This window comes from Mustelus asterias, chromosome 4, assembly GCF_964213995.1.
Source record: "Mustelus asterias chromosome 4, sMusAst1.hap1.1, whole genome shotgun sequence".
Taxonomy (NCBI): Eukaryota; Metazoa; Chordata; class Chondrichthyes; order Carcharhiniformes; family Triakidae; genus Mustelus; species Mustelus asterias.
Window position 1 is genome coordinate 32,518,110 of NC_135804.1, and position 24,330 is coordinate 32,542,439.

The 24,330-nt window shown below is 40.8% G+C and overlaps 1 protein-coding gene across 1 annotated transcript; it reads left to right on the forward strand.

Annotated features, from left to right (window-relative positions):
• Positions 1–683: 683 nt before the first annotated feature.
• tshz3b (teashirt zinc finger homeobox 3b) lies at positions 684–21,504 on the forward strand. Its single transcript, XM_078210787.1, has 2 exons — positions 684–737; positions 15,676–21,504. The coding sequence occupies exon 2, from the start codon at positions 15,849–15,851 to the stop codon at positions 18,888–18,890; it is 3,042 nt and encodes a 1,013-aa protein (XP_078066913.1). The 5' UTR covers positions 684–737; positions 15,676–15,848; the 3' UTR covers positions 18,891–21,504.
• The last annotated feature ends 2,826 nt before the right edge of the window (positions 21,505–24,330 follow it).

Sequence of the window (24,330 nt, forward strand, 5' to 3'; positions counted from 1 at the left end):
CAAAAAGAACTTCTCCAGTTATCATTTTTGTTGTGGCAGAATCCAAAGCATTTTTGCATAAGGCAAAATGTAGCTATACATGGATTCCTACATTTAGGTGGTCTGTCCATTGTTTTCCTCATTAGGGCAAGTCCTAAATCAAGTATCACATTAGTGATTTATTAGGAGAGAATAATCTGAGGTGGTTTCCCATTGCCTTCCTTGCAATTTTTATCTTCAGAGCACCTTTATCCACGTGAGCTAATATGTCCCACTTATCATGTGAAGATGCATGTACTCGCACTCAACATCATCCTAACCTTCAGTGTTGGTGCTCTGGCCTCCACTTGCCGGGCAGTCGGGAGTTGGGCCAACCTTTCAGGCTGCGGGGTAGGAATAGCCAGCAGTCAATCCATGCAGAAACAAAGACTCCATTCGATGTTAACGCAGTATTTCGAGACCGCACTTCAGATTGCTCCAGCAAGTGGAGACTAAAGTGGGGTGCACACCCTTCACCTTCTGACTGAGGCATAATGGCTGCAACTAAGCAAAGGTCCCTATAGTGATTTGAGTAAGGTTACTTTTCCTTTCACAGGTCAGGACCTGGAAGAAGAAGAAGCGATAGCTTTGCCGGGGGTCTGTGCCAGCTTCTTCCCAGGGCACGTGACCAAGGACAGTGATGCAAAAAAGAGTCTGGCACAGGCTATCTAGTTGTGGGTCAAGTGGCTGTCTTTTTTTGTCATCCAATGATTTTTCAGGTAAAACGAGTTTGTAACTGATGCAGCTGATTGAAGTAGTTGATCGCTACCATGAATAGATTGATAATTTTGACTGAGCTAAATACCACCTCAACCCCAATTAATCAGAGACTTGCATATTCTAATCTGTTACTGGCAGTAGTGTGATATTACCTAATGATTGGTTGACGGAGGAACCATCGGCAAGAATCTGTCACACCATCCAATGCAACATGGATATTGTCAACTCCCAGTTGCCATCTCCAAATGGAATACTACTTTGCACTGCGCGTGCAGCAATACGATTAGTGTCATACAAGCAACACTATTAGTAATTATAGATTTTCAACATAAGACTTAACACTTCCTAAACTAATACAGACCTAGACTTACCATGACTTATAAAAGGCCAGCCATACCACGTCCAAGCATTGATAATTTCTAGACCAACTACTGCAAAAAAAATCACCACAATAGTGAGTGTCACAACAGATACTGTTGTAAGAGCAGATCACAGTGAGTTGATTTTAACCATTCAGGAGAAAATTCTTGTTTGTTGAAACCTAATAAAAATGGGGAGTTGATAGCCAGAAAGCTTCTTTTTATTGTATTTTCTAATGAAGTTTTAATGCATTTGCTACAATTGATTCAAAGGCTTTTAATGTGTATGCGTACACCATTCCTGAGCAAAGCAATATATTTCAAATGACATTCTTAGAGAGCTGGGACTGTGTAGCCCACATAAATAATGTCGGGATATGGGCTGTAGCACTAAACGTACAAAAGCAACATACATTTCTTTCAAGCATGCGGCTATATTAATAGCATTAAATAGATGATATTCCATTTATTACCCTGCACACTCTGGATTTTAAAGCTAGTGTATTCAGCATGAACCTGCTCAGCAGTCCTGCGGCTTCAGAATTCTCAGTCATTTCAAAACATTGCCAATAAATTAAGTCAAGGATGACCACAGCACTATAGTAATTGGCATCCTTAGAAAATGTACTGTCTGACATTAACTCCTTATTAATTCCTTTGGTTAAGATTGCAATAACTGTATCTAAGTTGCTGTTGAGTAATATTGTGCGAGGACAGACATTTCTATTTAATAACACATTAGATTTAATAATTTTGTTCATTTTAATATTGCTGTGTAGAATTCAGAGAAAAGTAAAAGACACTTGAAACTGAAATCTGACTGTTAAAAGAATTTAGCTAAATATATGAGAAGCTTCTGTACAGAATAAAAATGATCAAACACTAGTGTAATGCCTCATAAGTTAGAAGTCAAATTTCGAGCAATGTATTAATAGATCTGAACCCAAAATTCAGTTTGTCTTTAGTTCACTTGTGCATGTTACAAAAGTATAGTATTAGATATATTGCAGAATTCTGAAGTGAAAATTGAATATTTGTTTATCTAAATTCTTCTTTGTTAACTTTGATAGAAAACAAAATCAGGGTGTAGATTAGACTGCAGATTCATTATCATGTTTCATTCCCCAGGTAGTTTGACGTTTTGAAAAGTTCAATTTGGCATCATATGGCCCAAGTGTTAAATTGCCATATAATGTTGAAATTTTGTGAACATTTCATAATTTGCAGTGGATTAGAAAGGAATTCCCACATTGCATGGGAGAAATAATTTGAAACAATTTCGCCATATCCAGTCGCAGAGTGCATAGTGAGAAGCGCTACATGGTCGCTTGGATTAAAAGAGGAAGTACTTAACATCAGAAATGTATTGCCTTTGTGATATAATCCCATGATTTCAGTCAGTTGGTTGGCAAAAAGAAACTGACACTGATGAGCTGCTATTACAGGATAGAAATCCTTCCTGGAAGACGCTATTCTTGGGCAACATTGTCACTAAAAGTTAGCTTTTGGCTAGGACTATAGTTCTTATCCCAGACCAGTGCTCCTCTTGAAGGCGTCAAGCAGAATACAACATAACCACACTATGGCTCATTTTGAGGTTTCTAGTGTATATCTGCAGAAGTAGCATTCCTTATTCAACACTCACACCCTTCTTATATTAATCAGCATGCTATCAAATATTCAAGTGGGTGTTTGAGAATATGAAGTAGATTCCAGTCCAGAAAAGTGCCATGGAAGTTTTTTAAACAGGGTTAGATATTTCAGGAAGGTTAAAGTTATAATTCAGAACTGATTGCTAACATTGCTGTTCAAATTTGAAAGCAAAAGCAGTACTTTCACTTGAATTACTCAGCAGTACAGAAAGTTAGCATTTATTGGGGAGAAGGTGGGGAGGAAAAGAGTTAGTAACCATTCCTATTTCTATCAAGCCAGATGTCCTGTTAAGACCAGATGTTTACTTTTAAGTTCCAGTAGTCATTCTTTCCATTCCAATCTGAAGCAGATTGTAGGATGGTGTTGCACTGGATATGGTCAGTGACAGGAGTTAGAGCATTCTTATGGAATGCTTATTTGCAGTTATGTGGTGACCGCATTTGTCAGAGCATTAGTCAATTGGATTATGCACCAATCGATTGCAGGTCTCTGTGATTTCTCGAAGGCTACAATGTACTTGCCTCTCCTAGAATACTCTCACATTTTCTCAAGTCACAAATCCATTCATCTCACAATGTCAAATTGTAATAATTAAGCATTATTGATCTTAAATTCAATTAACTGCATTAACACTTGACTAGATCGAGGTGATTGTAGGGGCTGGCCAGACAGAGCATGTGCCGATACTTAATTCAACAATGCCCACCCGGAACTGTTAAAGTTTATGCTGTAAACTACAACAGCATGTGTGATTATTCCAGGCCCCAGACGGTTCCCACCCAGCAAAAGGAACCTACACCTGCATCTCATTATAATTTTCATTTTTTTAAAATTCCCACAGACAGAGAGCCTGATTCCAATAAAGGCCTAGTTCTGCAGTTAGCATTAATCAAAGTAATTGCCTGGTAAGAAGTAAAAAAAAGAGCTTAATGTTAATAGCTAGACTGATGCAAATATTTCAGACTTTTGGTGGGGGATACCTGGTGAGTGTTTGTCTCTATTTGCAGATCTTTTGCTCCACTTCATTGGGAAATCGTGAGAATGATGTCTGCGGACACTGGGGCAGGAGGGGGCAAGAACAGAAGCTGGCAGGCGTGGAACATGGCACAGTCAGCCAGCCCCATCCCACCTCTGGACCATAATTTGGAGGCAGGATTGGGGGTGGGGTGGTTACCTGCCCACGAGCAGCAGGTAGCTAATTAAAGTAGTGAAAGCCCAATTATTAGAGGTTAATTGGAATTTTCCAGTTGGCCTCTAGGCCCCTGCAGCAGGGCAGCTGCCTAGAGGTGGCCTCCTGGCTGCAGACTGGGTGGCAGGAAGTGGGGGCTCCAGGCAGGCTTCGAGGATCTACCTGACTATAGCTGCAGATGCAGGCTGCTCTGTGGCGAAGTTTCTGCTACACATTGTGGCCCGGCTGCTGGTGACAATTTTTGAATGCAGTAGTTTGAGAAGTGCTGAGAGGAGCCTTCAAGGTGAAGACGCCCTCTCTCTGCCCTTTACTTATAAAGGTAACCTACACCTCCCTCCGAGCCGGAGGGACATCTTTTGGCCTAATTGGATGGTGAGTGCACCCTCTCATCTTTTAAGTGGCCAATTCAAGTAAAATCACTGCAGGGTGACTGTTACCGACACAGTGCAGGGTCGAGACTCTCATTTGATCCCATGCCAAAACCCTTCAATGGGTTATACTCCCCAGATGTCATTGTTTGAGCTGTATATGCTGGCATCCTTCTCTGGTCTATTTCCTCCTCCAAAGATTCTGCCTCATCCTTAAAGAAACATTTGAATAAGCAGTAGTTGTGAGAGTGAGACCCAATTCAAACCCAACAATCTAGTGTTGTTTTCATGCCATGCCCACAGGAGGTTAATTCTTTGAATAATGAGACCTTCCTTGGTCCCAGGCGATCCTCTGACCTGCATCCAGCGAGTCACAAATAGGATACTAACCTCAAAACTATAAAGAGGCACCCAGGAAAATAGAATAAACGTCCCAAATTAATCCCAGAAACATTTTCATCTAAAGCCCAATTGACCTGATCCTGAAATGTTGAACTTCCTGCACAATCCTTTTGTTTGGCAAATGTGTCTTGCAGCTTTATGGGACCAGTGTTCTCTGTTCAAGTCTTTGCCTGTGATTGTGTAATGATATTAGTCTGTTAAAGAGACTGGTGTGGGAATTAAATGCTCACAGCCACTCAACAGCACCTTGAGTCAAAGCCACAAATTACAACATGGCACCATACTACAGCATATATTTAATAAATTTCATGCATGTTTTATGTTGGAACTGTAAATGTTGTTGTTCTCTGTGTAACACATTAAATTAATGGTGCCAAAAATGAAGTGCATCTTCAAGAGGAACAGAATTCTTAGTATTGCCATTGTTTCGTGAGGAAATAGAGAACCAGCACTTGTTAAGTGAGAAGGCTGCTGATTACAAATCCTTTTTACACCCTCAGAAATATTTTAAGGCAGAGTGCCGTCTGAATTACTTAAAATCTGGAGTTTTGGTTACATGCTGTAGAAAAATCAAAGATGCAACTTTTGCAACAGTTTGCAGCAAAATATCTATCAGATTAGGAGAATGTCTTGTCAGTCTCTAGTTCCCACTAATACACACCTGAATATCATACAACTGAAAATAAAGAATATTGTGGTATCGGAGTTTTGTATTGCTTCCTGTGTAGTTCAGATCATCAAGCTTTTACATAGGTTTACCTCTTAAAATGACAAGAAAGAAAGAGACATGGAATATGCTATGCCTAAATTCTATGTTAGTGGGTTGAGATTGGAGACACTATTGATTTGAAATCCAATAAATGCTCTGAAGCATGAATTAAAAACTTTGAACGCTTTCTTTATGGAAGTACAGTGTATGCTGTACTTTTTTACTGAAATTTAAAATGAAATTAGAAACAGGATTGTTCATGCTGAGTAATATGGGAGAAAATAGAAAATGCCACGCATTGTTCAGATGGAGCTTTTTAAAATGGCCATCAATCTTCCTTTCCTTCACCCTATAATGATGTCATCCAGGAAATGTCACAAACTCCATTCCTCCGGCCTAAATATCATCCAATATTTGATCAACGTTCTTCGTAAGCAACAATTTCATGCCGCCAGTTCACCATCCTATCAGTTTACAACTTTAAAAGGACAATAATGTCCTACCAATATGTCATGCAACTTACGTGTGTCATTAGGGATGCAGCAAAACTGAATGACTAGATGATTATAGAATCCCTACAGTGCAGAAGGCGGCCATTTGGCTCATTGAGCCTGCGCCAACAACAATCCCACCCAGGCCCGATCTACGTAACCCCACGTGTTTACCTTGCTAATCCACCTGATACTAAGGGGCAATTTAGCATGGCCAGTGCACCTAACCCACACATCTTTGGACTTCCTCACTAAACAATGGCAATACTTGAAGATGCACTTCATTTCTGGCACCATTAATTTAATGTGTTACACAGAGAACAATAACATTTACAGTACCAACATAAAACATGCATGAAAATTATTAAATATATGCTGTAGTATGGTGCCATGTTGTAATTTTTGGCTTTGACTAAAGGTGCCGTTGAATGTCTGAGCATTTAATTTCTACAGTCCAAAGGTGGCTGAATTGCCTCCTTATGCACTGTAGGGATTCTAAGAAACCGGAGCATCCGGAGGAAACCCATGTTGACACGGGGAGAACGTGCAAACTCCGCACAGTTACCCAAGGCCGGAATTGAACCCGGGTCCCTGGCACTGTGAGGCAGCAGTGCTAACCACTGTGCTACCATACTGCCCCAGTGGTTGATATCATACAACTATACATGACAGTGCTAAAATATTAAATTAATTTTTTTCTCCATAAACTGTAAGATAATGGTGCAAATGAGAATGTATCCAGTGACAATGAAGAGATTGTTTTCTGAGAGAAGGTTCTCCTCGTTTGTTCCAGTAACTGAGGCTGCCTGGAAACTGATGTGCCTCTTTTTAAATCGAATTCCTTTTGAAATATGGTGAAGCGATATGCTGGAGCTGCAAGTTACAGCAATGCCGAGTGACGGCACACAGAGAGTTCACGGTTGTTATTGAGCTGCCAATTTCAGGGATATTGCTGTGGGGAGCTGCCACCAGAGGCTAGACACTTCCCCATAGGGACCATCCCGCCAGTGAGGTGGACTGGTTTTGGTGGAGGCCTGGACGCATGATGCCTTGCTGTTGAGACGTGATTGATGGGGACTGGAAAAAAAAAGGAGTGAGAACAAAAAATCAAAACCAGGTAGACTGACAAGAAAAAGAAAAATTCACAGTGACTTTTAAAGTTTGTTTCTGAGGAGGAATCATTCATGTGTACTCGAATGGGTCCATTTCTACGTAAATATGAAAGCAGCAGCCTCTTTGCATGCTGCAGAGTGTACTTCTAAAATGTCAGCTTCAAATAAAAATGTATTTGTAAACCCCCATAATAATCTGTGACGATGTAATGATATTATTTGTCCCTGCATGTACTCCTTTAGTTAGGAGCATGGCAACCCTGTCTTCTAAGGCATGCTGCTTCTAAAGAAATCATTTCAGTAGTGGATAAAAATTTATTTCTCTTTTTATTCTGTATGCACGGTGGCACAGTGGTTAGCACTACTGCCTCACAACGCCAGGGAGCTGGGTTCGATTCCTGGCTTGGGTCGCTATCTGTGCAAAGTCTGCACTTTCTCCTCGTGCCTGCGTGGGTTTCCTCCGGATGCTCCGGTTTCCTCCCACAGTCCAAAAGACATGCTGGTTAGGTGCATTGGCCATGCTAAATTCTCCCTCATTGTGCCCAAACATGTGCCGGAGTGTGGTGACTAGGGGATTTTCACTAACTTAATTGCCTAACACTCGTAAGCCTACTTGCGACTAATAAATAAACTAACTAATACTTTGAAAGAAGGCTGGAAATATTTAGTAACCAAGAACAGTGTGTGTGTAATTTGAACTGTAGGCATTATTATGACTATAGGTAATGAAATGGACCACCAATAAGTTCAATTGTATTTTGTCAAAGGATAATTGGAAAATAAATAAATTTCACTCAACAGTGGAGCTACAACACATGTTCAATGAGTTAGCTAAGTCTGGCAGTGATGACGATCCCAGGTTTGATTCTCAGTCCATGTTGAGTTAGGTGACCTCAGCATTCAGGATGGAAGAATTAGCCCCAGCGCACAAAACTGGCAAGAGTAAAACGTAGCTTTGGGTTCCCAATCCCATGATCCAGACATCTGTGGTGGAGAACTGTTTGCATGTTGGCCTCGGGCGAAGGTAGAATCATCTGCCTGCAGTCCAGAAGCCTGCCAGAACCCTCTGCAAGGTTTGTGCATGAAAAATTACCACTTGGGCAACCTACTGGAGGGTACCCAGCAACTGTGGCATTATATTCCAGCAGTCAATGACTTCCAGAAAGGGAGTGGGAGAGAAAATTGCCAGACAAAATTCAGAAAAGTACCAGATATATTGATCTTAATAAGAACATATGGCACCAAGAATTGATGTGAAAATAGGCTCACTGGATTCATGTGAAAGAGGAATTTTGTACCAGGCCTCTTTAATCACCAATAATAATCAGACCCTGAGTAGACAAAGATTTTATGCAGCTTTTTGATCACATTATACAGCTAGTTACATATTAAGGAGAGCCCAATCCATTATATTGTTGGACTCTGCCAATTTGGGAATGTTGATTTGACATCAGGTGCCATTAAAGCAAATAAACAAGTGTTTCAACTTGTCCTGAACTGGACTGGACTAAAGTGGTGGAAGCCTTGCATAATTTAATCCCGGCATGATTTGATTTGATTTATTATTGTCACATGTATTAACATACAGTGAAAAGTATTGTTTCTTGCGCGCTATACAGACAAAACATACCGTTCATAGAGAAGGAAACGAGAGAGTGGAGAATGTAGTGTTACAGTCATAGCTAGGGTGTATAGAAAGATTAACTTAATGCAAGGTAAGTCCATTCAAAAGTCTGACAGCAGCAGGGAAGAAGCTGTTCTTGAGTCGGTTGGTACGTGACCTCAGACTTTTGTATCTTTTTTCCGAAGGAAGAAGGTGGAAGAGAGAATGTCCGGAGTGCGTGGGGTCCTTAATTTTGCTGGCTGCTTTGCCGGGGCAGTGGGAAGTGTAGATAGAGTCAATGGATGGGAGGCAGGTTTGTGTGATGGATTGGGCTGCATTCACAAACCTTTGTAGTTTCTTGCCGTCTTGGGCAGGGCAGGAGCCATACTAATCTGTGATACAATCAGAAAGAATGCTTTCTATGGTGCATCTGTAAAATTTGGTGAGAGTTGTAGCTAACATGCCAAATCTCCTTAGTCTTCTGAGAAAGTAGAGGCGTTGGTGGGCTTTCTTAACTATAGTGTCGGCATGGGGGCGGACCAGGACAGGTTGTTGGTGATCTGGACACCTAAAAACTTGAAGTTCTCGACTCTTTCTACTTTGTCCTCATTGATGTAGACAGGGGCATGTTCTCCTTTACTCTTCCTGAAGTCGATGACAATCTCCTTCGTTTTGTTGACATTGAGGGAGAGATTATTGTTGCCGCACCAGTTCACCAGATTCTCTATCTCATTCCCGTACTCTGTCTCATCAGAGGTGAGACGCGGGCATGAACCTGTGCCGAATTGCTTAACCACGATAGTCAGATGCGTCAAGCTCAAATCACTTTTTCCCCACGAGGTTGGAATTGCGCACACCTGCCACAACCTCCGTCAACCTCAGGACGGAATTGCGATGCTATAGCTCGAAACCACAATGTTAACTGTAAAGTGCACTTATAGCTGGAATGGCAGCCCTTCTCTTCCTCTTCTCACTAGCTAGCACTAGGAAAGGGACAGATATTCCTCCAGCATGGTGACAATCCTGTTTCATTATCAAAGCTCGATGCAAGTTACGAGTTAAAGCCTTTAAGGCATATTGGTAACATCATTCAGTTTATTTTATGAAAGTTAGTTTCTCGAAGGAAACAGAAAAAACAAATTAGGCTGTAGTTTCTATCATTAGATATGGTCTGTAGTTTTATTTTCCACACTTAAGAAGAAAATGTTATGGGTTATGTAAAAATATGCTAACTCAATAATCATACTAATTTTTAACCATGACAATGGTATTCAGAATTTCGGTATCCTAGCAACCTAGTGATTAGTTTGTCAATCGTGAAAAGCAGAATTCTACTGAGTAAAATATTTGATTCCATGCTTGATTCAACAAAATGATTTAAACCATTAGTGGAAGCCGAGTCACTCTGTTTTGTTCCTTGGAATCAGTGAATTACTTCATGCTGATGTACACTAAACAACTAAACCTTGCTCCTACTAAGTCTGGGTACTTGCTATACTGTAGAAGGGAAGGACTTTGTGATTAATGTTCCAAGGAGATTAAATATGATTTTCAGAAAAGAAACAACTCCTCTTCCACAAAGGGAAAGGAGCATTGTAAAGATGAGGAAGATTCATTTTTCGTAAGGGTTGGGAATATTTCTAAAGAAGTGTTTAACCTATTGAAGATCACAACAGCATTTGTTATTCAATTTATTGAAATTAAGAGTTAATTTTTCTTTTAAGGTACCATCGGAAAATGTGGTTATTCCCTACATTTTGTAGTTTATTTTTCGGCATTGGAATATATGGAGATCATTTCTTCCATGTTTTGCATGATGAGACACATAAATGTACGGTTACTTGAACAGGGAAGTGGCCACTCAGTAATCAAAGGGTTACAGTTTGTGTATAAGTGACAGGGCTCCACTGAAATCCATTACAAGTCATGTCTTTAGAGTTTGCCAGATTGCTCTGCATTAAAAGGCCTTCACCGCAACTGAAGCATCTACTAAAGCCTACAATATATTCATGTTTCAAGTGTTGTTTATTGTCTTGTTGGCTACATGTCCTGCAGTTAGTAAGCTTTCATGCGGAGCTTTCTGGGTCTGCATTTTCTTTCGGGCTCTTTACTTTCAGATATGTTTTCCCTCCAAAAAAAATCCTGAGAGGGTTTGCAGCAGTGCCTGCTCAGAGCCACTTGAATACTTTGGCCTTGAATACTGGATGCTTCTGCATTGTCACACATTGTAGAACAAAAAGTAATATATCACCGTTTATCTTTTGGAAAATCAGAATTCATAAAGCTTTTACAAACCCCCTGTGATGGTGTAATTATTAATTACATATGTTTCATTCATAATTCTAAAGAAGAAGACAAATGGCAGTGAAATTTGAAGTGTGCAGTAATTTATTAGGCAATAAAATTGATGTATTCACCCAGCCTTCAAAATTCATCCGTTATGAAAAGTTTAGGGCCAAAGCCCAGCAAGGGGTTATGGGACAGCCTCCCCTTGGGCACTGTATAATTTTAATAAACTAAAATGGCAAATATACAATTCCTTGGATAGTTGTGGTCATACACACTGCGTTTTCTTAAACTGGGGATAGATGAAGGGTGATTGTGTTAATGTTTTCTGTTACAAACAGAATACGGTACTCCACACCTGATGCATGTTCGGAAGGAACATCAATTTCAGTGCAAATCAGCATGGCTTGCCTCCAGTGTTATGACATACAAGTTTTTTGGGTATTCTGATTAATTAGTGACAACGTTTTAAAACAATTAATATAAATGAACTTAACCTTGACTTTAAGGTAGAATCCCTCCCCCTCATAAAATCAATAATGATCATAAAATCAATTCTAATAAAGCACCTCAATTTCCTTGTCCTACATAGTCTGCTTTTATGGCTTTTGTTATTTGGAACTTTATCTACTTTGAGGTGGATGGAAAGCAGGACTGTTCACTGCTGTCAGGGAGAAGACATCTTCATCCCTTCTCTTTTGGATGGATTTGTTCCCAAATGTGAAGAGGTGAAAAATTGTGTCTTTGCAACATAAGCAGGTGGATGGAACAGGTGTTTTGACAATAGGAGTACTTCACTCCCAATCTTAAGGTTGTACAGGTGCAGGTTCAATAGGCCAAATGGCCTCCTTCTGCACTGCAGGGATTCTATGAACTTTTGGGTTCTGAGCTATTTGAATTTGCTGGCCTCCTTTGGGTCTTTTTTGCCATTCTCTGTGTTACATACTGAATGGAATGCTACATGGAGTTAAGATATTTCACTTTTCCAGGGTTGGGGGTGCTAATGCGTAAACCTGGCATGACTCAGTTCACTCAGTTTGAATTGTGCCTCCTGATGATAGATCACAATCGGGCACTCTTTTCTGCTCAACTTGGATGATAAGCATTGATTGCTGTTAAGTGCACAGTCTTGATCAGCCTGTAGGAGGCTTTGTCACGAGGCTCATTGTTCTTCAACGGAAAAGAAGAAGAAAATGTAAATTTAAAAAAGAGCAAATAAGGCGACTTGTCTGTCAACAGATTCTGATCTGCAATCTTTTTGGAGTCGTATTTCCTTAATGCATATAAACGTATACTATACTATAAGAATGTAAAAGGATGGGAATAATAAGGAAATTTAATCCATTGTTTAGAGTTCCGAGCTCAATTTGCCTCACCATACACTCGACCCCAGAGTGAGTGTTTGGCTCAGAGGTCGCATTCTGCCTCTGAATTAGTTTGAGGTCCATTCCAGACCTCTCTATCAAATGGAAACTAGAATACGATCACTAAACACTGGTTAATATCCAGTGGGTATTTGTGTCTGTCTGGGTTTTGTGTCAGAACGTTTGGGTCCCAATCCAGATAGCCCATGTCAGCGCAGTGGTACGGTCACTGGACTAGTAATCCAGAGACACGGGGTAATGTTCTGGGGACGCTGGTCCGAACCCACCATGGCAGATGGTGAAATTTGAATTCAATAAAATAATCTAGAATTAAAGCTCTAATGATGAAACCATTGTCAATTGTTGTAAAAACCCATCTAGTTCACTAATGTCCTTTAGGGAAGGAAATCTGCCATCCTTACCTGGTCTGGCCTACATGTGACTCTAGCCACACAGCAATGTGGTTGACTCTTCAATGCCCTCTGAAATGGCCCAGCAAGCCACTCAGGTCAAAGGCAATCAGGGATTGACAATAAATGCTGGCACAGCAGTGATGCCCACATCCGATGACTGAAGGTCTACTTGAATCTGGTGAGGCCAGGTGGGCAGCCCTTTAACCTGCGTCATGAGCGGACGGTGGAGGTTTTTCAGCCTTGGTTGCCACCCACTTAGGCAGAACTACTTCACAAATTAGAATGGTGAGGAAGGCAACTGGAAACCACCTCCACTACATGCAGGAATTAAGTTCGAACCTTTCAAGGCACAGATCACAACAGATGAATGAGCATTACCACATACATTGATTCTTCTTAGTGAAGTGAATAACCTGCAGGTAATTTTAAAAAGTATAGGGTTCTGTGAAATTCCCTCCTGATCCCCAACATAATCCAGCAAATTCTTGAAAATTAATATTCCTCACAAAGCACGTCATTCAGCATCAAATCATATATTTTCAAACTAAGCTCCACAGACTCCAGGAGATCCAAAAGGTCATTGAGTTTTGTTTGTCTGGGACACAGTATATAACTAGAGTATAGTATGTGAGAATTGATACATATATACTGTCTCTGTTGCTTACATTTTACTGTGTCTCTTGTACATACTAATTAACATTTTCTGCTTAGATTGTGGTGCTTTGCTTTGGCTAATACTATTTGTCAGAAGTGTGGGTGGGAGGGTTTCATTGATATTTGCACAAGGTCTCTGGGAATAAAACATTATTTTCACAAGGTGTATGACTACTTTCAGTAGGTCATATGAATGTGTCAATGTTTGCAGAGGCTCTTGGATGTACACCAGTAATTGTACGGGTGACACTGGGAGTTTGCCAGTATACACAGGGATTCCCCAGGAGTTTGGCAATATTTAAAGGCGGGGGGGGGGGGGGGGGGGGAGGAGGTCACAAAAGCGTAGCTACATTCTCCGAGATGTGAACAATTCCAGGGGTCCCCTCGAGCTGTATCAATAGTTGGATAGGGTTCTAGAAGTACGTCCAATATTTTCAGTGCCCCCCCCATCTTAATGTCAATATTTGCAGTAGGTTCCAGGAATGTGTCAGTATAAGGAATGTCCAAATGGAAAAGTTAGAACGCTACTGCCCTAGGCAGTTCACAGGTGACACTTGCATGGTCTAGGTAGCAAAGATATGAAAACAGTATGAAAAGTTCCATTCAGGTTTAAAATAGCTCAATTATTCTTAATATTAAATTTCCTCTTATTTCTGCCTAACTCAGCTATCTTCTCAAGTATGTTTTCTGATCCGGGAGTCCTTTTTTTCTGCTGTACTGTCTGGTTGATGCGTTTTGCACATTGCAGATCCTGTTCTGGGGTCATACCAGAGTATGAAAGACATCTGCATCTGCTTTTTCCTCATCATTTTGTCTCCCAGTTGTAAACAATAATCATGTGTGTGTGTGGGGGGGAACTGATCTTTAGCTTTTGAATCTTGATTCTTTGTACAGTCCTATGCATTGGTCATTGATGATGCATGAAAACAGTCCTCTCAAACGATTACTGTAGGTCTGGCCTGTTTGTTGGAACATAATGAAAAAATTATTGCCAAACAGCGAAAAAAAAATGTTACTGTTCCAATTTCTGGGGGAGGTGCCTGAACCTTTGCACAGCTCATGCATGATGCTAGTATTTGCAGTGATTAATCGCTGTTTTCTCACATGCTGTTTCTGCTAGTTTAAATTGGATGATGACATCATTTTGTTGGCACACACCGACTCTTCCAAACAACTGTTCAAATCAGAACCCTTCCTTCCCCCTCCCCAACCCCCAGACACCCACGCTCCCCTGCCCCCCTCACTCTTTTGCTTGTAAAATGTAGAGATTTGTTTAATTCCATCAAGTTGAGTCCAGGTTTGATGGAACTGATTATGCAATGAGAATGATCTTTTACTGGAAATTTAATATTCGTCGCCGATGCATTTTTTTAAAAAAACGCCACTAATGGTGAAAAATCTAAATGGGAGTGTGAAAACGATGTAACATAAACAACATACATTTTCATATATCTCGGTACTCTCCTGGGTTTTCAGGAGCATTTTATAAATTTATTCAAAGAAAATTACTGCAGCATGAAAACATCAAATCTTATACCAAAACTTGGCAATCTTGTTATTGTCATATTTTCCAAAAGCTTTTTTTCTAAACCCATTTCTGACATCTGCAAGCATGCATGCATTTCACTGTTTTGACAGAGTGAAGGTCTGATTAAAATGATGCACACTTAAATGTCAGTGGGTCGAAAGTAACATTCTTCCCTAAACCTGTATGTAGCTGTGATTAGTCAGTACAGGATTTCTCAACCATCTGTTCTTCCATAGCAGAATTTTTTGAAGAATGGAAGGGCAAATCTGAATGTAGCCCTCTAAATCATCATCAAAGGTTTTAAAATTTGGAGCCCAAATTTTAATAATCGATCTGTATATTTCAAGCTGTTTTTTTTTCCAAAGGTAGCATTTGGAACTAATATTCGGTTTACTAAAACGCAGCAATTTCTAATGGTTGGTATAATTTAAATTGTGACTGTCTCTGCTTGCAAATGCATTAGACGTAGGAGAAGCATAAGACATATTAATTGACAGACAGGAACTGCCGTCTCTCAGGTTGATACATGTAATTTATTACTTTAGAAATGAATGCCACCTCCAGAATTTGCTTCATTAATTTCAAATTTAGTTTTAATTTCAAGCTGTTGCCCCTTGAGAAGAATAAGGTGGCAAATTATGTTTGAAGAGACGATTTTATGCACCCAAGAAACACTACATTTTAACTATCTAACTTTGCAGCAGATGTTACCAGTTATGATGTTTTGCCATATTTAATTTCAATCCGTACGAGTAGCAATTACCTTAAAACTGTTCTCTACTTCTTCCCTTTTTTTTTAAATGCAGCCTACGTTTCCGATGAATTGAAGGCAGCAGTATTAGGGGACGAGGAGGCTGACGCCAGTGAGTCTGGAGCCGATGGAGAATCGTCCTCCAAGTATGCGTGCAACGAGCAGGAATTTAGCAAGGAGTCACCTAGCTACCAGGACTCCCCAGCCGCCGAGTTTTCCGGCCAGGAGATGGACAGCACGTCTCACGTGAGTGAAACCAGTGACCGACTGGCCGATTTTGAGAGCAACTCGATAAAGAACGAAGACGAGGGCAAGGAGGGTGGCGGCAGCCTTCCCGAGGAAGCAGTGCAGGACAGTTTGGAACAAATGAAAGCAATATACAACAACATCCTGTCAAATTCCTACTGGTCGTCTCTGAGCTTGGGCTTGAACCAGCCGAGCGGGCCAGTAACGAATGGAGGCAGTAGCAGTAGCAGCAGCAGCAGCAGCAGTAGCAGTTGTGGAAGCGGGAGCTTTGACTGGCATCAGTCTGCCATGTCAAAGACGTTGCAGCAAGTCTCGCAGACCAAGATGATTCAGGAGCCAAGTCTCTTCAGCACAGTACAGTTGTACAGACAAAGCAGTAAGCTCTATGGTTCCATATTTACTGGGGCTAGCAAATTCCGCTGTAAAGACTGCAGTGCTGCTTATGACTCCTTGGTGGAATTAACCGTGCACATGAATGAAACTGGACATTATAGAGATGAGAATAACGAAACTGACAATAACAATCCGAAAAAATGGTCCAAGCCTCGTAAACGCTCTTTACTGGAGATGGAGGGAAAGGAGGATGCGCAAAAGGTGCTAAAGTGTATGTACTGTGGCCACTCGTTTGAGTCCCTTCAAGACTTAAGTGTTCACATGATCAAAACAAAACACTATCAGAAAGTGCCTCTGAAGGAACCCGTGGCCCCAATCTCCACAAAGGTCCTCCCTTCCACCAGAAAAAGGGCACTGCTCGAGCTTGAGCTGCCAAGTTCTCCAGACTCCACTGGCGGTACACTGAAAACGTCTCTCTCTGACACAAGCGATGCACTACAGAAGTCCTCAAACCCTTACGTCACACCAAATAACCGCTATGGGCACCAGAATGGCGCCAGCTATGCCTGGCAGTTTGAGGCGAGGAAGTCTCAAATCCTCAAGTGTATGGAGTGTGGGAGTTCCCATGATACGCTGCAGGAACTCACCGCACACATGATGGTAACTGGACATTTTGTTAAAGTGACCAATTCTGCGATCAAGAAAGGGAAACAGATTGTCGAGGCACCTCAGACACCGACGCCAACACCGGTGGCGGCCATCTTAGAAGATAAAGTCCAGTCGGTGCCGCTAGCGGCAAGTGCTTTCACATCGTCGTTAAGTACCCCAGCCAGCGTCTCACCAAAATTAAATCTCGACGTGAAAAGGGAAGTTGATAAAGACACTGACAGTGATGAGGATAAGGTCAAAGAGAAAGAGAAAAACTGCAATGATGATGAAAAATATGACATTTCCTCAAAGTATCAGTATCTGACAGAAGAAGATCTGGAAGAGAACCCTAAAGGAGGCCTAGACATCCTTAAATCTTTAGAAAACACAGTGACCTCTGCTATTAACAAAGCTCAGAATGGGACTCCAAGTTGGAGTGGTTATCCTAGCATTCACGCAGCCTACCAGCTTCCTAGTATAATGAAGTTACCACTTGGTTCATCAGGGAAGATGACGCAATTGAAGTCAGCACAAAGCAACATTGATATTTTGGCATCTCCTAAGAGCCAGCCACTAGTTTCGCCACCGAGTAGCCAGAACTCTCCTGTACCAAAAAACAATTTCCATGCTATGGAAGAGCTAGTGAAAAAAGTCACAGAGAAGGTAACCAAAACTGAAGAAAAGATTAAAGAGCCAGAAAATAAGCTGTCCCGTCTGAAGCACGAGACGCCCTCTCCGTGTGGCAGCGAAACAGGGGAGCCACAAAAAATCGAAGCTTCAAAAGACCCCAGCCCTAAAAGCCAGGAAAATATTTCCAGCAGCCAGACAGACACGACGAAAGAGAGTCCAGCCAAGGATCATTTGGAGAATGGTACAGAGGCCTTAAAACTCACAGCAAATAGTCTGTGCACGAGCACAGCTATTATTACAGACCATCCTCCCGAACAACCTTTTGTAAACCCATTAAGTGCATTGCAGTCCATTATGAATGTTCACTTAGGAAAAGCAGCTAAACCTGCACTGCCTACCCTGGACCCTATGAGCATGCTTTACAAAATGAGTAACAGCTTGGCAGAAAAGGCTGCTGTGGCCACACCAATTTTGCAGGCCAAAAAAACAGAGCCCATAGACCGTTATTTCTATCATGTCAGCAGTGACCAGCCCATTGATTTGACGAAAGCCAAGAGTGACAAAAGTGGCTCTTTGGGTTCAGTGCTTTTGTCATCCATATCCCCATCGTCAACATCTTCTTCATCCACTGTGACAACAGCAAAGACATCTGCAGTCGTGTCATTCATGTCAAACTCGCCGCTACGCGAGAATGCCTTGTCAGATATATCTGATATGCTGAAAAACCTGACAGGAAGTCACACATCAAAATCTTCTACACCTACGAGCATTTCAGACAAATCTGAGGTGGATGGTAGCACTATGGAGGAGCCAGAGGAGATTTCCCCAGCTCAGAAACGCAAAGGCCGGCAGTCAAACTGGAACCCACAGCATTTGCTCATACTGCAGGCCCAGTTTGCAGCCAGCCTGCGACAAACCACAGACGGGAAATTCATTATGTCGGACCTCAGCCCGCAGGAGCGGATGCACATCTCGAGGTTTACAGGACTCTCCATGACAACAATCAGCCACTGGTTAGCCAATGTCAAGTACCAGCTCCGAAGGACAGGTGGAACAAAATTTCTTAAAAACCTGGACTCTGGTCATCCAGTGTTTTTTTGTAATGATTGTGCATCACAAATCAGAACTCCTTCAACCTACATCAGTCACTTAGAATCACATTTAGGCTTCAGGTTACGAGACTTGTCAAAACTTTCTAGCGAACAGATAAGCAGCCAGATAACGCACGCAAAACTGCCCTCTGAAAAATCAGTGTTGCCATCTCAAGACGATGAGGCTGGGACGACGTTCCAGTGCAAACTTTGTAATCGGACTTTTGCTAGTAAACACGCAGTCAAACTGCATCTCAGTAAAACTCACGGCAAATCACCGGAGGACCACCTTCTGTATGTTATAGAGCTGGAGAAACAGTAGCATTTACTTCAGTAAACTAACTGTTTGCTTTGAGGAGAACTCTGAAAGAAGCCTTAAAGCTACTGTAACAACTCTTGGCACATGTTCTTGATTTACTGCAGAGTAGCACTCTGATCTGAACTCTTTTATATAACTGTACAGTGTTTAATGGAAGCACGTAATCAGCTGTTGTTACTGGCTGATTACAAGGGTAAAAATGGTAAGTGTTTGGAATTTTGTGTAAATTGGATTTAGTTGCTGTGTATCGCTCAGATGCATTAAGCTGCATGCGTAATGGACAATTTAGTTAAGCATTTAATACTGAACCTGGTGCACTTTCTCATGTGAATTAAGTGTGCTGGCATTTCTCAGCCTTTAACCTTTAACCCTCTGAGCACTGCGAAAGCACTTCTGCATTAAGTTGCAAAAACAAATTGGCAGCATTCTTATTTTTCAGATCACTGACTGAAAGCCATTATTAAAATAATGATCTGCAGCTGTCTTTATTCAATTCCATTGTCATGATACTTGTGCGGATGACTTTGCACAATATAATTTTCAGATGTATTATTTAATGGAAATTACTATTTACCGAGCTAAAATGAATAGTCAATGCTCAAAGGGTTAATAAAATTAGAAAAAAAAAACACTTGTACTGTATTTCTTCAACAGTAATATACAAAATTCTCTCAAAGGGTTTATGCTAAGAGATCCTGCTACAAATGTAAAAAGGCATTCCATGATGTAACCTCCTTTACTTATTTATGAGCACTCTCACTTGTTATTTTAATGATCATCATGTGTAGAATGCCTTTGATTGGTAAGTTTTGTTCTGCCTAATTATTCTCCCATGATCCCCCACTGCATCTTTATACTTTGGCATATAAAAGGTAACCCGTGGTTACCAGCACACTGAGTGAGTCTGTTCATCTCCATTTTTCAGTTAATTTGCAGAAATAACTGACAGCTGACACCATACGAGAATATATGTATAAAATAGACATGTAAACAGCACAGATACTGTAACACGCTCTGTGCCCTGTCTTATTGCTGGAAATGAAACACCATTGCGGCTGTTCATATACCCCCCCCCCCCCCCCCATATTGCAACATTAAACCATTTTACAATAATTTTGAGTTGCTTTCGCACTCTAGTCTACATATAAGGTGCTGCAGGTAATGAGCACATTGACACGGAGCCTGGCTGGAGCTTGAGTGGGTTTATGGTTCTGACAGGCAGTGGTATTGGTTAAAGTATTATTTGTCAGATAACCACACAGCACTTACAGAGAGATACTTGAGGGGTTAGCACCTTTCGAAAGGCCTTAATTCACAGGTGCGCGATGAGACCTAGCCGTAACCCCACCCAGGCACTGGCGTGTTCCGACACATTGTATATCTCCCAGCCGCCACACTTACACAGTATCTTAAAATAACATTTGTGATAAATGTGCAATTTACCTAATTTATGGCACTATGATGTGCTCAGGGCTACATACAAGATGAAAATCTTAAATGGAGCTTGAACAGTGCACTTCACAACAAGAAATCAATATGCCATGGCTTAGAGAGCTATCTGCTGAGGTGAAATTAGCAGAAACCAACTACCAAGGAGCGTAGCCCCAGATCTGTAACCACAGAGTGGCTATAGTAAACCAAAGTATAACTTAATAAAGGATTGGTATCTAACAAACAAGACTACCAACATTTGTGCATGAAATCTCAATTTTTGTAATATTTTATGTCCTGTACATATTGATCTTTCAATGCTCTTGACTTCTGTCCCAGCCAACCGTCTCTCTCACAGGCACTAGGTGACAGGGGGCCATGGATTATGTTTGAAAATTGGGCATTATCTAAAATCCACATTACCCAGCAAGCTTGACTGTGATAATAACAAAACATCTAATGAATGGTTACTCGTCAAGAAACCACGACGCTGACAAACATTGGGTTTACTTTTATCAATTTTTCCCATTTTTGTTTTCCGATGTGATACGTTGTGCTCAAGAAGCATCAAGATTTGTCTGAGATTCTTCCCCTTTTCCCCTTTAACAGAAACACTGTATATACTGGACAGCTTTCACAATCACCTTAACCCTTCCAGTGCTACTCTCAGCATTCGTTGGGCCAGCGATATGGGACTCCTGCTTATTCAGCAGGGAAAGGGTTAAAAAAATTCGATCCCATTTGCTGGACTTTAAATGGATTTCCAATTGTCATCTGCTTTCCATGATTGGACACAATGGATATATGTACTGTGCATATATGTGCTCTACATGTTAGGAGGAGAATACTGGTTATTTTATACATTTGAGAATTTAATGACACAATTTCTAGGATTCTGCTGAGCCATGTTGTAAAACATGTAAAACAGGCACAGTATCTGCAATTGACCTGAGTATTAAATTCAGAAAGTAGTTGCAATTCAAATTCCATGTGAAGTCAACATTGTCTTTTTAATTTCCTTAAAAAATTGTTTATTTAAATTTTGTTACAATGTCAACATCTTTTCTACTGAAAAATATTTTATATGTTAACATAATCGATAATTGTATGAAAGCACTCTGGATCACTGCAACAAAAACAGTGTATGAATGTAACAGGATACAATAAAAAGAAATATACATGTTACAGAATCAAATGTAGGAATTCCATACCCTCGGTTTATAAGTAAACAGTCCAGCCAGTCTGAGTGGTGATTATTGGGTCATGCCATTCATTTTGGGGGTGTGTGAATGGGTGGGTGTGTGTGAGGATGGGTGACTGTGGGTGTAGGTGTGGGGGTGTGTGTGTGTGTGAGGGTGTGTGGGTGGGGGTGGGGGTGTGTATGTGGGGATGAGTGGGTGCAGGTGTGTGTGGGGGAATGGATGGGTGGGTATGGGTAAGTGCGGGTGTGTGTATGGGTGGCAATGGGTACGTGTGTGTCCACACATGTACTGCCCAGTGAAAGCAGCACTTCATGATTTAGTTATCTTCCTTTTTTAGTTGTAAGTAAAAACACCCACAAACATTTGTAAATGTAATATAGAGAAGAACAGAATGCTCAAAGCTTTAACGTCACATCATCTCAGTTCTAAACAAAATGTTGCTGCAATTAGCAGAATGCCTGTGGCTCAATTGAACCTTGCAGCCGTTTTCACATATGCAGAAATCCCATTTGACAGTCCTGATAATCTGTTATTATGGAGTTATTCCACAATGAAGGAGGATATCTATACTGAATAAACAGCAGGGGTCTGGATACGCAATGATATCTGTTACAGGTCAAGGGATCTTGCAGTGGAACTCACTGACCTCGTGCCAATGGCACCCATGTTCTGAAAGGTCAAATGATATGCATTTTCAAAACCTTGTGTTAATTAAACAGTGTACTGATATTACATTCAGTACTAAGAAGAAACGAATAACAGGATTTTCACAACTTCCAACAAAGTCATGACGCTGGAGCAGAACCAGATCCACAAAGTTTTCATGTTTACTGTTGTACAACCTCGGACTATGTTTGCACGATTTGAGGTGTTGTACACTGAGTGTTACTTGTACATTCTGTTGGCCAGCAGTGATTAATATAGGATATCTTGCAATATCAAAGGTGACCAACGCATTGAGAATAAAATATACACCCAATTATCCAAACTGCTCTGGAGGCAGCCTCTCGCTTGACAAAGATAAATCAGAGTTTGGAGAACTGTGAGACAGTTATCAAAGAGTTAAAAATGCTACAGGCACCACTGTGGTTCATCAAATCTAGAGGTTCTAAGGAGCAAGAATTGGTTACAGAGGAGTACCCCGTACTGATTGCACTATCCTTTGCTGAACACTTATGCATTAGTCAATATGAATGCTGACCAATGTCCTTGGGGAGATATGTAGGTATGGATAATTCTGTTTAACTAAAAATGCTGGTAATGTCCTTTCTCCTGGGACTTTGATTCAGGCTATGTCCCCAGCCATTTGCCTGACCCTGAAGAAAGGGGCATTTGCTGCTAAAATGACATTTAAACTATTAAGTGTGATTACCCTCTCATTGTCACAAGCTACAAGCTCAATACATTTACAGAAGGGGTCATTGTACAGAAGCAGTATCACTTGAAGGAAGTGATACTTCACTGCCCTGAATTGCAATTAATGGGGCAGGGAGGAGAGCACTGCAAGCACTGAGTGATTAGTACCTTGTCAGTTGTGTACTCGGCATATACAATGTTGTGTATACTTTATAGAGAATATATAGTGTTAGAGCGGGAGCTGTCTTACGCTTTATCATTTAATGTCTTAGTAATCTGATCTGCTTGACTGAAACAGTCCTGGTCAGAATGGACATGTTAGTAGTGGTTATGTCCAATCTTGAGTTACATTTTCCGCATTCTACCTGTGAAAAATGTTTTTAGATGTCTAAAATGATTTGCACATTTAACAACTCAACAGCACACATGATCTCATATTTACATTTTAGACATTCATTTTTCTATCTCCTATTCAAGCACTTCTTGTCAATGATTGTGTTTCAAGTTAAATCTGAGATAAATGTTTATCTCATAATTTTGTAAAAAAAAAACAGCCACTGTTGGTTCAAATTTTATTGCAAACAGGATAAACGCTTTTCAGTAGTTCATAGTGCAGCCATGTTAAGTCAAATTAAACTATATGTCATCTAATAACATTGTACTTGAAGGCAAAGATCTCAAGTTAGTACTTGGCTATTTTAAGAATACACAGTATTGCTACAATTAAGTGGCCTTTATATGTTAAAGCCTGAAGATTTTTGGCAGTGGACAGAGTACACTTGCGTTAAATCTGTGGGTAAGTGCTGAATGCAGAAGAGGAAGGTGTATCAGGAAACACAGTAAAATTGTCAGCTTTTCTGAAGGTACAGTCGCCTTGGTTACGCCTCAGTGGCCATGAAACCGAGTCTGCAAAAGCTGAAGAACTCAGCTCCTGAAAGCCTCATCAGGACTTGTCATCGCTCTAATGAATATCATTTAAATTGCTTTGTATATTGGAGGAGTTTGGATGTCGATTTAATTTGCGCATGTGTTTGAGTTCTTCTGCTTGGCTAGGCTAACAGAGAGTAACAGTCTAATGAAAAGTGAGTTGGTGACAGTGTGATGAGCCAGATCCCAATCAGACTTGTTTGAAGGGTTATTTTGACAGAGTATAGAAGTCAAGAAAGTAGAATTAAAACAGGATGCATCGATTTCTTGTGTTTTCCCCATATTTCTCCATTAACTTTTCTTTTTCCCCTTCTTCTGTGTGGAAGTGAGACCTGTTATAATTTTCATAATTTTTTCGAAGCTTTCACTGCATTGACCTAATGTTTGTGATTGTGCTCAGGCACATATTGAGGGAATTGTTTAGGAGTATTAAAATCAAAAGTGGCCTCTCAAACTAATGATGTGACTTTGCTAAATATCCCACTCACAGCAAGACGTGGTTTGAATTCTTTGATCTCAGCATGTTA

Excerpts from the sequence above, each read along its gene's own strand:
- tshz3b (XM_078210787.1), top strand. The coding sequence starts at position 15,849 with ATGGACAGCACGTCTCACGTGAGTGAAACCAGTGACCGACTGGCCGAT.